Source organism: Oncorhynchus nerka, linkage group LG25, assembly GCF_034236695.1.
Source record: "Oncorhynchus nerka isolate Pitt River linkage group LG25, Oner_Uvic_2.0, whole genome shotgun sequence".
Lineage (NCBI taxonomy): Eukaryota > Metazoa > Chordata > Actinopteri > Salmoniformes > Salmonidae > Oncorhynchus > Oncorhynchus nerka.
The window spans coordinates 41,842,276-41,857,548 of NC_088420.1; the positions used below are offsets into that span (position 1 = coordinate 41,842,276).

General features: G+C 43.4%; 1 protein-coding gene across 1 annotated transcript in view; it reads left to right on the forward strand.

Moving 5' to 3' along the window:
- LOC115109519 (leucine-rich repeat-containing protein 4C-like) overlaps positions 1 to 14,598 on the forward strand; it is a 39,308-nt gene extending 24,710 nt beyond the window's left edge. The window contains exon 2 of the mRNA XM_029634483.2: positions 9,137 to 14,598. Coding sequence (XP_029490343.1) covers positions 9,193 to 11,130 — 1,938 coding nt within the window. The 5' untranslated portion in view covers positions 9,137 to 9,192 and the 3' untranslated portion in view covers positions 11,131 to 14,598. The remainder of the gene's footprint in view (positions 1 to 9,136) is intronic.
- The last annotated feature ends 675 nt before the right edge of the window (positions 14,599 to 15,273 follow it).

Here is a 15,273-nt window from a genome sequence, read left to right on the forward strand (position 1 = left end):
CACCATACGGGACCGTTTCGGTTTTTATTTATTTATTTATTTATTCCTCTTGTTCTTTTCTATTTAGTGTTCAGTATATTTCATTAAAATGGACACTTACCACGCTGCGTTTTGGTCTGATCTTTCATACTCCTCATCAGATGAAGAAGATCATTACACCTACCTTCAAACTCAGTGCCTTTTTGCTTGATATCATTGGAAAATCAAAAGAAATCAGCCAAGACATCAGAAATAAATTGTAGACCTCCACAAGTCTGGTTCAACCCTGGGATCAACTTCCAAACGCCTGAAGCTTTCACGTTCATCTTTACAAACAATAGTACGCAAGTATAAACACCATGGCACCACACAGCCGCCATACCGCTCAAGAAGGAGACGTGTTCAGTAAAGGACCTTGTGAAAATGCTAGAGGAAACAATCCTCAATCCAATTGAGAATATGTGGAACGAGATTGCTGTACACCAGCGGAACCCATCCAACTTGAAGGAGCTGGAGCAGTTTTGCCTTGAAGAATGGTCAAAATCCCAGCAGCTAGATGTGCCAAGCTTAATAAATAAACATATACCAAAAGACTTGCAGCTATAATTGCTGCAAAAGTTGGCTCTACAAAGTATTGACTTTGGGGGGGGTGAATAGTTATACACGCTCAAGTTTTCTGTTTTTTTTGTCTTATTTCTTGTTTGTTTCACAATAGAAAACATTTAGCATCTTCAAAGTGGTAGGCATGTTGTGTAAATCAAATGATACAAACCTCCCAAAAATCTATTTTAATTCCAGGTTGTAATAGGAAAAATGCCAAGGGTGGTGAATACATTCGCAAGCCAGTGTACACATTATACTTGTATTTTATTTTATTCACCAGTAGAGACTATGGTTATATAACTCACCACCTCCTCAAAGTCAGAGGAGAGAAAATACTTGTCAGACATCAATCTTTTTAGTGGTTTCTTTCCTCTCCTCCTCTGCTTCTTTCTCCCCTGATTCTGAATTAAAATAACAAAGTGACTCACTGTCAAGTGACTCAATAGGAAATGTAATTTACTCACGCCCCCGCTACCATTGGGGCAACAATCCATCTGATTTATATCCTCAGATCTAGATCACAAAATGGAATGCTTATGCTGCACTGGATCGAGCCACGTTATTCCCTGAAATAACAATATTGTATTATGTTGTAAATATTGTTTTATGCTACTATAATTCTGTATTTCTGAAAGAGGGATTACTTTCTCAAACATGTTTATGCGAATGTTTGCTGTCTTCATTGGACAATATGTTACTAGACACCAATTATTTACAGCAGATGAACCTGGAGATTATATATTATTAATAATATAACAAATTATCATTTATGTATTATTTGATTTGGGTAACACTTTAAATTAAGTTGCCACTATTACTATGTTACAACAACATAGTTGTTACATAGGTTGTACTCTACTTACATGGTAATAGGGTTGTTTTGAAATCAGTTATTACGCAATTGGTACCAGGAATGTGTAATTACACATTCACTTGTTGAGGGTTGTTACACATATTTACAGTTGAAGTCAGAAGTTTACATACAGTTAGGTTGGAGTCATTAAAACTCGTTTTTAATCCACTCCACACATTTCTAGTTAACAAACTAAAGATTTGGCAAGTCGATTAGGACATCTACTTTGTTTATGACACAAGTAATTTTTCCAATAATTGTTTACAGACCGATTATTTCACTTATAATTCACTGTATCAGAATTCCAGTGGGTCAGCAGTTTACATACACTAAGTTGACTGTGACTTTAAACAACTTGGAAAATTCCAGAAAATGATGTCATGGATTTAGAAGATGCTGATATGCTAATTGACATAATTTGAGTCAATTGGAAGTGTACCTGTGAATGTATTTCAAGGCCTACCTTCAAACTCAGTGCCTCTTTGCTTTACATCATGGGAAAATCCAAAGAAATCAGCCAAGACCTCAGAAAGAAAATTGTAGACCTCCACAAGTCTGGTTCATCCTCGGGAGCAATTTCCAAACGCCTGAAGGTACCACGTTCATCTCTACAAACAATAGTATGCAAGTATAAACACCATGGGACCACGCAGCCGTTATACCGCTCAGGAGGGAGATGCGTTCTGTCTCCTAGAGATGAAGGTACTTTGGTGCGAAAAGTGCAAATCAATCCCAGAACAACAGCAAAGGACCTTCTGAAGACGCTGGAGGAAACAGGTACAACAGTATCTATATCGACATAACCTGAAAGGCTGCTCAGAAAGGAAAAATCCACTGCTCCAAAACTGCCATAAAAAAAGCCAGACTACGGTTTGTAACTGCACATGGGGACAAAGATCGTACTTTTTGGAGAAATGTCCTCTGGTCTGATGAAACAAAAATAGAAATGTCTGGCCATAATGACCATCGTTATGTTTGGAGGAAAAAGGGGGATGCTTGCAAGCTGAAGAGCACCATCCCAACCGTGGAGCACGCGGGTGGCAGCATCATGTTGTGGGGTTGCTTTGCTGCAGGAGGAACTGGTGCACTTTACAAAATACATGACATCATGAGGAAAGGAAAATTATGTGGATATATTGAAGCAACATCTCAAGACATTCAGTTTGGTCGCAAATGGGTCTTCCAAATGGATATTGACCCCAAGCATACTTCCAAAGTTCAGGCTAAATTGTGTAAGGACAACAAAGTCAAGCTATTGGAGTGGCCATCACAAAGCCCCGACCTCAATCCTTGAGAAAATTTGTGGGCAGAACTGAAAAAGCTTGTGCGAGCAAGGAGGCATACAAACCTGACTCAGTTACACTAGCTCTGTCAGGAGTTATGGGACAAAATCATTATCTCTACTATTATTCTGACATTTCACATTCTTAAAATAAAGTGGTGATCCTAACTGACCTAAGACAGGGAATTTTTACTAGGATTAAATGTCAGGAATTGTGAAAAACTGAGTTTAAATGTATTTGGAAAAGGTGTATGTAAAGTTCCGATTTCAACTGTATATGAGAATGCTGTTTATTGACTACAGCTCAGCATTCTAGACCATAGTGCCCACAAAGCTCATCACTAAGCTAAGAACCCTGGGACTAAACACCTCCCTCTTCAACTGGATCCTGAACTTCCTGACGGGCCAATCCCAGGTGGTAAGGGTAGTCAGCAACACATCTGCCTTACTGATCCTCAACATTGGGGCAACGCAGGGTTGCATGCTTAGTCCTTTGTCTGTAGAAAAGCAATGGAACAGAGCTCGCTCTCACGTGAACGAGCGTCACGAGCTCAATGCATTCTGGCTGACCTCTGACTCATTCCCTTCTCATTCGCCCCCACTTCACAGTAGAAGCATCAAACAAGGTTCTAAATACTTTTGACATCTAATGGAAGCCTTAGGAAGTGCAACCTGACCAATATCCCATTGTATCTTCAATAGGGAATGAGTTGAAAAACGACCAACCTCAGATTTCCCACTTCCTGGTTAGATTTTTTCTCATGTTTTTGCCTGCCATATGAGTTCTGTTATACTCACAGGCATCATTCAAACTGTTTTAGAAATTTCAGAGTGTTTTCTATCCAAATATACCATATATATATATATATATACCATATATGCATATATTAGCAACTGGGACTAAGTAGCAGGCAGTTTACTCTGGGCACATCTGAGCACCTTATTCATCCAAGCTACTCAATACTGCCCCCAGCCATAAGAAGTTATGTGCTTGTAAGTTAGAATTTCACGGTAACGCCTACATCTGTTGTATTCGGCGCATGTGACAAATACAATTTTTGATTCTTTAAGTGCACTAGTGTGGCTCCCTCATAAATGCTGTAGGTTGCACCACTGAAGTCAAGTGTCATTGAAGTACACTCTTAGAAAAAAGGGTGTCAGGATGGTTCTTTGGCTGTCCCCAAATGAGAAACCTTTTTGGTTCCAGGCAGACACCTTGTGGGTTCCATGTACTACCCTCTGTTGACAGGGTTCAACATGGAACCAAAAAGGATCATACCTGGAACCAAATTGTTCAACCTGGATTCCAAAAATTGTTCTTCAAAGGGTTCTACAGCATAGTACAGCACACACATCACCTAACAGCATGACATATGATACAGACAAATCATCATTCCCTGCTATTTTTGTGCCTCTGACTTTTCACAGTCCTGCCACATACATACATCTGAGCATCACGATGGCGTAGCAGTAAGTCGTCCTGTCGTTCTGTCCCTGTATACATCGCTTCTTTTTCGTTTTTTTACATATTTTTCTTCGCATACCTCTTTAAAAACATTTTGCTAAACCTAAGCTTCCAAATACTCTCCTGCAACCCGCCTCACCCAATGTAGCTATTTTTACTTCGGAACCGGAACCCCTCAACTGAAGCTAGCCAGCTATGCTAGCGGTCTTCAGCTAACCGGTCATCAGCTAACCTTTAGCCCGGAAAGCTCTCGCCAGTTCGAACAACGCGACTCTAACCAGAGCACAACGGACCTATTTATTTTTCATCCCCGGATTCCCACCGCAAACGGAACATTTCTCAGCTGGATCTTCACAACTAGCTATCTAGCTAAACTGCAACGCCGGATGATTACCCCTGGCTAGCGTTTCCACCCACTTAGCCTGAAGCTAGCCCGGCCAGAGCACCTGTAGCATACTCCTGGGCTAGAATACCCGGGCCCAGGACCGGTCTATCGATCTCACCGCAGGAAGAGGAATAAACAGACTCACCCCATCGCGACGTCCCCCAAAGGCTAACTCTCTAGCCCTCGCTATCTCCCTGCTTGCTAATTCGGCCTGCTAACTGCTAGCTTGTCTAGCTCCGGTCCACTAACTGCTACCTTGTCTAGCCCGGGCCTACGAACTGTTAGCTTGTTAGCACAGGCCTGCTAACCGTCTGAATCACCGCGTCCCAAACACTCTGTGGACTCATATTTACTTTCTATCTCTATTTGATTTTTTATTTGTTTATACCTTCCGGAAACCTGCCTCACCCAATGTGATACGGAATCGCTATTATTTTTAATTTTTTAGAACACACTCAAGAACCTCCAGACGCTAACCAGCTAACTAGCTACAAGCTATTTAGTCATTGTTAGTTTTTTTAACCTGGATAACACTCGCCAGTCCAGCTTCCCTGCCCATCCACCGCTGCCCCCTGGACACTGATCTCTTGGCTACATAGCTGACGCACGCTGGACTGTCCATTAATCACGGTACCCCATTCCGCTTGTTTGTTTTATCTGTCGGCCCCGTTGCCTAGTCAACGCCATTTTACCTGCTGTTTGTTGTGCTAGCTGATTAGCCTCGCCTACTGTTTTAGCTAGCTTTCCCAATTCAACACCTGTGATTACTGTATGCCTCGCTGTATGTCTCTCTCAAATGTCAATATGCCTTGTATACTGTTGTTTAGGTTAGTTATAATTGTTTTAGTTCACAATGGAGCCCCTAGTTCCACTCTTCATACCCCTGTTACCTCCTTTGTCCCACCTCCCACACATGCGGTGACCTCAACCATTACAAGCAGCACGTCCAGAGATACAACCTCTCTCATCATCACCCAGTGCCTGGGCTTACCTCCGCTGTACCCGCACCCCACCATACCCCTGTCTGTGCATTATGCCCTGAATATATTCTATTGCCCAGAAACCCGGTCCTCTTATTCTCTGTCCCCAACGCTCTAGGCGACCAGTTTTGATAGCCTTTAGCCGCACCCTCATACTACTCCTTCTCTGTTCCGCGGGTGATGTGGAGGTAAACCCAGGCCCTGCATGTCCCCAGGCACCCTCATTTGTTGACTTCTGTGATCGAAAAAGCCTCGGTTTCATGCATGTCAACATCAGAAGCCTCCTCCCTAAGTTTGTTTTACTCACTGCTTTAGCACACTCTGCTAACCCTGATGTCCTTGCCGTGTCTAAATCCTGGCTCAGGAAGGCCACCAAAAATTCAGAGATTTCCATACCCAACTATAACATCTTCTGTCAAGATAGAACTGCCAAACGGGGGAGGAGTTGCAGTCTACTGCAGAGATAGCCTGCAAAGTAATGTCATACTTTCCAGGTCCATACCCAAACAGTTCGAACTACTAATTTTGAAAATTACTCTCTCCAGAAATAAGTCTCTCACTGTTGCCGCCTGCTACCAACCACCCTCAGCTCCCAGCTGTGCCCTGGACACCATTTGTGAATTGATCGCCCCCCATCTAGCTTCAGAGTTTGTTCTGTTAGGTGACCTAAACTGGGATATGCTTAACACCCCGGCAGTCCTACAATCTAAGCTAGATGCCCTCAATCTCACTCAAATCATCAAGGAACCCACCAGGTACAACCCTAACTCTGTAAACAAGGGCACCCTCATAGACGTCATCCTGACCAACTGGCCCTCCAAATACACCTCCGCTATCTTCAACCAGGATCTCAGCGATCACTGCCTCATTGCCTGTATCCGCCACGGAGCCGCAGTCAAACGACCACCGATAAATCCATGATTATCGAAAACTTCAATAAGCATTTCTCAACGGCTGGCCATGCCTTCCGCCTGGCTACTCCAACCTCGGCCAACAGCTCCGCCCCCCCCCCGCAGCTCCTCGCCCAAGCCTCTCCAGGTTCTCCTTTACCCAAATCCAGATAGCAGATGTTCTGAAAGAGCTGCAAAACCTGGACCCGTACAAATCAGCTGGGCTTGACAATCTGGACCCTCTATTTCTGAAACTATCCGCCGCCATTGTCGCAACCCCTATTAACAGCCTGTTCAACCTCTCTTTCATATCGTCTGAGATCCCCAAGGATTGGAAAGCTGCCGCAGTCATCCCCCTCTTCAAAGGGGGAGACACCCTGGACCCAAACTGTTATAGACCTATATCCATCCTGCCCTGCCTATCTAAGGTCTTCGAAAGCCAAGTCAACAAACAGGTTACTGACCATCTCGAATCCCACCGTACCTTCTCCGCTGTGCAATCTGGTTTCCGAGCCGGTCACGGGTGCACCTCAGCCACACTCAAGGTACTAAATGATATCATAACCGCCATCGATAAAAGACAGTACTGTGCAGCCGTCTTCATCGACCTTGCCAAGGCTTTCGACTCTGTCAATCACCATATTCTTATCGGCAGACTCAGTAGCCTCGGTTTTTCGGATGACTGCCTTGCCTGGTTCACCAATTATTTTGCAGACAGAGTTCAGTGTGTCAAATCGGAGGGCATGCTGTCCGGTCCTCTGGCAGTCTCTATGGGGGTGCCACAGGGTTCAATTCTCGGGCCGACTCTTTTCTCTGTATATATCAATGATGTTGCTCTTGCTGCGGGCGATTCCCTGTTCCACCTCTACGCAGACGACACCATTCTATATACTTTCTGCCCGTCATTGGACACTGTGCTATCTAACCTCCAAACGAGCTTCAATGCCATACAGCACTCCTTCCGTGGCCTCCAACTGCTCTTAAACGCTAGTAAAACCAAATGCATGCTTTTCAACCGATCGCTGCCTGCACCCGCATGCCCGACTAGCATCACCACCCTGGATGGTTCCGACCTTGAATATGTGGACATTTATAAGTACCTAGGTGTCTGGCTAGACTGCAAACTCTCCTTCCAGACTCATATCAAACATCTCCAATCGAAAATCAAATCAAGAGTCGGCTTTCTATTCCGCAACAAAGCCTCCTTCACTCACGCCGCCAAGCTTACCCTAGTAAAACTGACTATCCTACCGATCCTCGACTTCGGCGATGTCATCTACAAAATGGCCTCCAACACTCTACTCAGCAAACTGGATGCAGTCTATCACAGTGCCATCCGTTTTGTCACTAAAGCACCTTATACCACCCACCACTGCGACTTGTATGCTCTAGTCGGCTGGCCCTCGCTACATATTCGTCGCCAGACCCACTGGCTCCAGGTCATCTACAAGTCCATGCTAGGTAAAGCTCCGCCTTATCTCAGTTCACTGGTCACGATGGCAACACCCATCCGTAGCACGCGCTCCAGCAGGTGTATCTCACTGATCATCCCTAAAGCCAACACCTCATTTGGCCGCCTTTCATTCCAGTACTCTGCTGCCTGTAACTGGAACGAACTGCAAAAATCGCTGAAGTTGGAGACTTTTATCTCCCTCACCAACTTCAAACATCAGCTATCTGAGCAGCTAACCGATCGCTGCAGCTGTACATAGTCTATTGGTAAATAGCCCACCCATTTTCACCTACCTCATTCCCATACTGTTTTTATACTGTTTTTATTTATTTACTTTTCTGCTCTTTTGCACACCAATATCTCTACCTGTACATGACCATCTGATCATTTATCACTCCAGTGTTAATCTGCAAATTTGTAATTATTCGCCTACCTCCTCATGCCTTTTGCACACATTGTATATAGACTCCCCCTTTTTTTCTACTGTGTTATTGACTTGTTAATTGTTTACTCCATGTGTAACTCTGTGTTGTCTGTTCACACTGCTATGCTTTATCTTGGCCAGGTCGCAGTTGCAAATGAGAACTTGTTCTCAACTAGCCTACCTGGTTAAATAAAGGTGAAATAAAAAATAAAATAAAAAATCACTACGAGATGCAATCCAAAGTTTCCTGATATGGCAGCTTGATTGAAGGACTGGTGGGTGGCAAGCTTCCTGTTATTTATGTCCCCCCAGTGTGAAATATAATTCACACCACAGCCTCAGACATGACTGTGCCTGCCCCCACTCCTCCCAACCAATGGAGAGATACAGCACAGAAGTTGGAGGTAATATTGTGATTTTGTTTTATGTGACTAAGATTGAGAGTGTAGGGGGCGACACACTCAGAAACAGAAACGTATATAAAACACACTGCCAAGGTCATCGCTTATTCATATTGTGGCACACAGTGGGTGTTAATATGTGAGTTTTAGTGTGTGTGTGTGTGTGTGTGTGTGTGTGTGTGTGTGTGTATCTATTGATTTCTGAAGCCTTTTTTTCAGACAGATTATATATGGTTTATCCTTGTAATGTCTCCTTGCACAAGAAACACATTAACAGGCTACAATGAATATGTCATCACTTATAAACATCACGTGTATATTGGGTTTTATCTTGTAAACAAATTATAATACATGATGGGCTTGCATTTACATTCCTCCCTTCTAACCCATCCTTCCTCTCTCTGTTCTTTTCTCGTTTCAGCCAACTCCAACACCGCCTCTTCCCGAAAAGTGGACGACCCAGCCAATGAATTATGAATGTTGAACAAGATGACCTCTTCTCGGCAGCAGCAGACGATGAGAGGTCCTAGGTGGAACCGGGCCCTGTCCGACCCTTTATTTGTGCTGCTTCTAGCCCTCCAGCTCCTGGCGGTGGCGGGCCTGGTGCGCGCTCAGACCTGCCCCTCTGTCTGCTCCTGCAGCAACCAGTTCAGCAAGGTGATCTGTACGCGGCGGGGGCTCCGTGAGGTCCCCGATGGCATATCCACCAACACACGCTACCTGAACCTGCAGGAGAACCTCATCCAGGTGATCAAGGTGGACAGCTTCAAGCACCTGCGGCACCTGGAGATCCTGCAGCTGAGCAAGAACCACATCCGAAACATTGAGATTGGGGCCTTCAACGGCCTGGCTAGTCTCAACACTCTGGAGCTGTTTGACAACCGCCTCACCACAATCCCCAATGGGGCCTTTGAGTACCTCTCCAAGCTCAAGGAGCTGTGGCTGAGGAACAACCCCATCGAGAGCATTCCCTCGTATGCGTTCAACAGGGTGCCCTCGCTACGGCGGCTGGATTTAGGGGAACTCAAACGCCTCTCGTATATCTCAGAGGGGGCTTTCGAGGGCCTCGGCAACCTGCGCTACCTGAACCTGGGCATGTGCAATCTGAAGGAGATCCCCAACCTCATCCCACTGGTCAAGCTGGACGAGCTAGAGATGTCAGGGAACCAGCTGACGGTCATCAGACCTGGCTCCTTCAAAGGGTTGATCCATCTGCAGAAGCTGTGGATGATGCATGCCCAGATCAAAACCATTGAAAGGAACTCCTTTGACGACCTGCAGTCGCTGGTGGAGCTCAACCTGGCCCACAACAACCTCACCCTGCTGCCCCATGATCTCTTCACCCCCCTGCACCACCTGGAGAGAGTCCACCTCCATCACAACCCCTGGAACTGCAACTGTGACATCCTGTGGCTCAGCTGGTGGCTCAAAGAGATGGTGCCGGCCAACACCAGCTGCTGTGCCCGCTGCAGTTCCCCAGCCAGCCACAAGGGACGCTACATAGGTGAGCTGGACCAGAACTATTTCCACTGTTACGCACCTGTTATTGTGGAGCCACCAGCGGACCTGAACGTGACAGAGGGTATGGCTGCAGAGCTGAAGTGCAGGGCCAGCTCTCTGACCTCAGTCAGTTGGATTACGCCCAATGGCTCCATCATGACCCACGGTGCATACAAGATCCGCATTTCTGTGCTCAACGACGGCACGCTCAACTTCACCAATGTCACCATGCAAGACACGGGAACCTACACCTGCATGGTAAGCAACTCAGCAGGCAATACCACAGCATCTGCCACTCTCAACGTGTCTTCCACAGAGAACGTCCTCAGCTACTTTACCACAGTAACAGTGGAGACCATCGAGCCAGTGCACGACGAGGGGCGCTCCACCGTGTGGCAGAAGTTGGGCCCCACCCCCTCCGCCGGATCCTGGGAGACTGTGTCGTCCACCTCCACCACCACCACAACGGCCCGGATGCCCCTCTCCACCCGGGCCACAGAGAAGACCTTTACCATCCCTGTCACGGACCTGAACGACAGCTCCATGACCGGCCTGGATGAGGTGATGAAGACCACCAAAATCATCATCGGCTGCTTCGTGGCCATCACCCTCATGGCCGCTGTTATGCTAATCATCTTCTACAAGATGAGGAAGCAGCACCACCAGCAGAACCACCATGCGCCACAGCGCACCATTGAGATCATCAATGTAGACGAGGACTGTGTGACAGGCGGGCCGGCCATGGAGGGCCACCTGAATCTGCCCCCGCTGGAGCATGAGCACCTGAACCACTACAACACCTATAAGTCTGCGTACAACCACGTCTCCACTATCAACTCCATACACAGCTCGGCGCACGAACCTTTGTTAATCCGGGCCAGTTCGAAAGACAATGTACAAGAGACTCAGATCTAACAATTTTTTCATAATGAGACGAACTGATGAAATTACAAAAGGGACATTATTGGATATTAGTTATGAGGATTATGGATGTGAAGTGGAGGACTTGACTCACTGTTTGTCCAGCGAATCAGTGGTTGATGATGTTTATTCAATGACATTGGGAACTAGGGTATGTCTAATGTTTCAAAAAATGTCTTTACAAAAAAGAAGTTATTTATTTAAGAAAAAATCTATTGTGGCTAAATCAAGAAAAAACTGTATTCTGCAATTATTTTTTCAGAACTTATTTCATCAGATGTTTAGTTTTCTTAATTTGAGGGAGGATGGTTTACTAATATGCTTACAAACTCTATGTGAATCTCAAGCTAACCATGTTCTGGTTTCCCCCAATCTGTAAGTGATGGCAAGTTGGCAACCTCTTTTTACCCCACATAATTAGATAATTTCTAGATCACATTAGAGATTTCCTCCTGCCACAAATTAATTGATTAAATATTTTGTGAAAATCTGTTAATTTAGATGGATTAAAAGCTTGGTCGTTATCTGAGGGTGAATGCTGGGACTGTCAGTGATGAAATCTGATAACACATTATTTCATTAAATCTGCCACTCAAATTAGATACAGATGTACCCTTGGCTCTGCCATCAATAGATTAGGGACGTTAAACGAGGGAAGTGTGATCCAAACTATACCATGGCCAACTGTTAGCAACATGTGATTCATAGTTATCTCACAGTGTGTATTACGCCAGTAAATCACGTTTCACACAGTGTTTGTCTCATTTACACGTTGTGTATTCATACCATTTGTGATTCCTTTTCTATTCCACTTGCTCTGATCCATCATAACTTTGTGAGTCATGGAGATCGCATTGGCAAATACAGTCAGGCATATGAGAGCTCCCTGAATGTCATACCGCCTTTTCCCATCCCACATCAGCTGTTATGATGGTTTACCATATCATCACAGATATGTGTGCTATTCCAGATCATCTTATCTGCAGTCTCATTGCAAATCTCTGAAAATTGCTATATGATATTAATGTGGTTCCTGACACAAATATTTTTCCAGGTGTTAAGAGAAATACTGATTTGTGTGACTTGATTTAAAAAAGAGCCCTGGAACACCACCAAGGATACTGATGACTCTCCTGTGTTAACTCTCTATGACGCCTGACTTCAACCAGGGCAGCAAGGAGCAGACTGGTGAGTGGGAACGGGGGCTAAGGACACCGAACATAGCTGTCCTAGCACATTGCCTATCTATTGTCTGTTCAAACATTGGGCACATAGGCACGACAGGCCCAGATTCACACCGTGCCCCTGCCAAGCTCAGGACGAGGGATAGAGGACAGAGTGCCAGGGTTCATGCAGAGAGAGAGAGAGGGTTTAGGGATGAGGTGTGTGGCTTCGAGCAGATGTTCAGGTCACACCTGCATCTCTCTGCCTCAACCATGACACCATTTCTATTTTAATCGACATACCCTCAGGGCTTTGGGTGGACAGTGCTTCACAGGCACCTGCTCCCTGGAAAAACATTAAAAATGCCCCACAGTAAAAAATGGTGCCATAAATAAAGAGGCCAAGCAAATACCCTTCACATCCAAGGCTTAGCCACATACCCCAGGAGTCTTTTTATAGATTGTGCTTCAATCTAAGTTACTAAACCAAAAAATCCCCATCAAAATCCACCAGTTTAAGCTAGAGATATCAGTTTTTTGTGTCTGAAGCGTCCGAACGGTTTGACTAATTTAACCACTCTATGGAAAGTGGATACCCCAACAAATGTCACGGAACTCATCTGAAGGTAACCGGTTTAAAAAACGAATGGAAGTATTAAGGTAGTTTTGTGCCTACCCAAAAAAAGGGGTTCAATATGTGTAAAAAAAAAATATATTCAGTACATATATTTCCTGAGTTAAAAAAAATGATAGACGAGATTTAGGACATACACTTCAAAACCTTGTTTCTTATGATTTCTTTTTTGACTGTCCTTTTTGAATGTGTTATTCAATGCGTTTCTATAGGCCCAAATCAATATTTTATTAAATCGTTTTTTTAATATATTTCTTTGCTACCTAAAGTGGTCCTAAAATTCTAAATCAAATAGCTAAATGCTCCATAGTATGACCATCTTAAAACAATTCCATTTGTCAGCATAGCACACCCCCTGCTTTTCTTTTTGGTCTCCACTCCCTCCATAATGTTAAACATCTAAGAAAGGTTATGCAACAGTGCTTTTTCTTTTTGGGTCCATTTTGTTTCTGAGAAATAAATGATTGTGTTCTATTTTGAATTCTCCAGAAGAATGAGGGTACACAGATGTCATCTAGTTATTTTCTGGGAGGAAGCACTATTAATGATATGATGTCAAATACAGGAGTGGGCTGATTCAGTCACCATGGAAACCATGACCTTAAGCAGAAAGGCATGTGCTATCAGAGCTCCCATTGGCTAGCTAGATGCTTTAACATTATTCAGAGTCAATTGAAAATGGTATGTCTGTGGATAGTGTTATTTGAAATGCACCTCAACTATGAAACAATATGCTTACAGTGATGTAGTAGCATTTCATCCCCTTGTACTTGACCAGTGTTTAGTGTTAAACAGCAGAGTATGGAGGTTGTCACAGATTATAATGATATGTAGCGTCACCCTTGTTGCTTTTCCACTTAAACCCAGACAGTAAAGGATGCAGAATCGGGGAATAGACATATCCCGTCATCAGTTTTAAACGTCACTTCTACTGTATACTTGGACAGAAAGACTAAATCCTCAAAGATGAATGAATAACTTATTTTAATGTCATGTGGCACGTTATGACCTAATTATAATTCAGGTAACTCCATCTTACATGAGCTTCTTCAACACAGTTTTAGTCAACATGAAAGAAACATGTTCATCAGTGTGGCATCTCTGCCAATACAATAACTAAAGATGTTTACATGGAGTTTAGCACAGACGTAAACCATCTCTGTTGTGAGTCATTGACGATGTGTTTGGGGTGATCATGGTGGGATCTGGATCTCAATTTTTTAAGTAAGAGAGTTTGTCCATCATCCCTTCTCTTTCATTTGGTTGGTAAATAATTTGGAGACTTTTATGGTGCATTTATTGCAATTTAGTAAATCTATCTCATTCTTTATGGATTGTATCTCAATGTTTTGGTTGGGTAGGAGGGACAAGATGCTTTTAGCTCCACATTATTTTCTCTGAGAAGGAATACTGTTCTAGTGGTAGATTTCTATAAAAACACATTTTTAAAATAAAAAAAAATAAAAACGTTTTAAATTTTAATTTTACATGTGCCAACAACCTGTTTATTAAAGTGAAAAATAGAAACATACTGTAAAATAGTAAGACATTGATTTTCATGTTAGCATACTTTCATGACCTTAAAAAAATATATGAAGATCGATTATAAACCAGGAGTTTGTAGTTCATATATGTTACAAATAAACTATTGTTCTTTTTTATGTATGGTCTGGTTCTTATTTACAAAAATGTTTTACATCGTTTTTTTTCAATGCTAGTATTTTTGTTTTTTAACATAGCTTTTTTTCTCGATAGTAGTACTGTTTTTTTTAATTGTTTTTTTTCATAGTAGTGACAAACCACAACACATACCACCCAGAAGTGTTTTATATGCAAAGAAGGTCATCCGTTGATGTTACACTATAAGGAAGTGAATCTGACAGATGAGTATAGACTAATAATTTCATTTCCTCCTACTATTCATTGCATATAGGATCACAGTCTCAGCCTATAATTAAGGAGATTGTCAGCAGGTTACCACAATGACTAATGTTATTGTAAATGGTTGATTATCTACAGTGGGAACGATTATCAAATTACCACAAGCTTTTGTCTTTGCTAAGTGTCATTTTAAAGACCTGGAAAGTGTGAATGATGATGGTTGAATTATTGTACAATCTGCTGAGGAACAGGAAAATGTAACAAGGTAAAAATGATACAAGGTGCCTCTCAAAATAAAAGGCTTGTGGTGTTACTTTAATAATTAACTCTGATTTAGCAACCATAATAGTGAAAACATTGTTACCATTCCCCTAAAACCCACACCATCAGCAATTAGTGAGCACATGTCCTTACACTACTCTAATGGGAGGAGAGAAGATCTGGATTTCCAACTGCTCT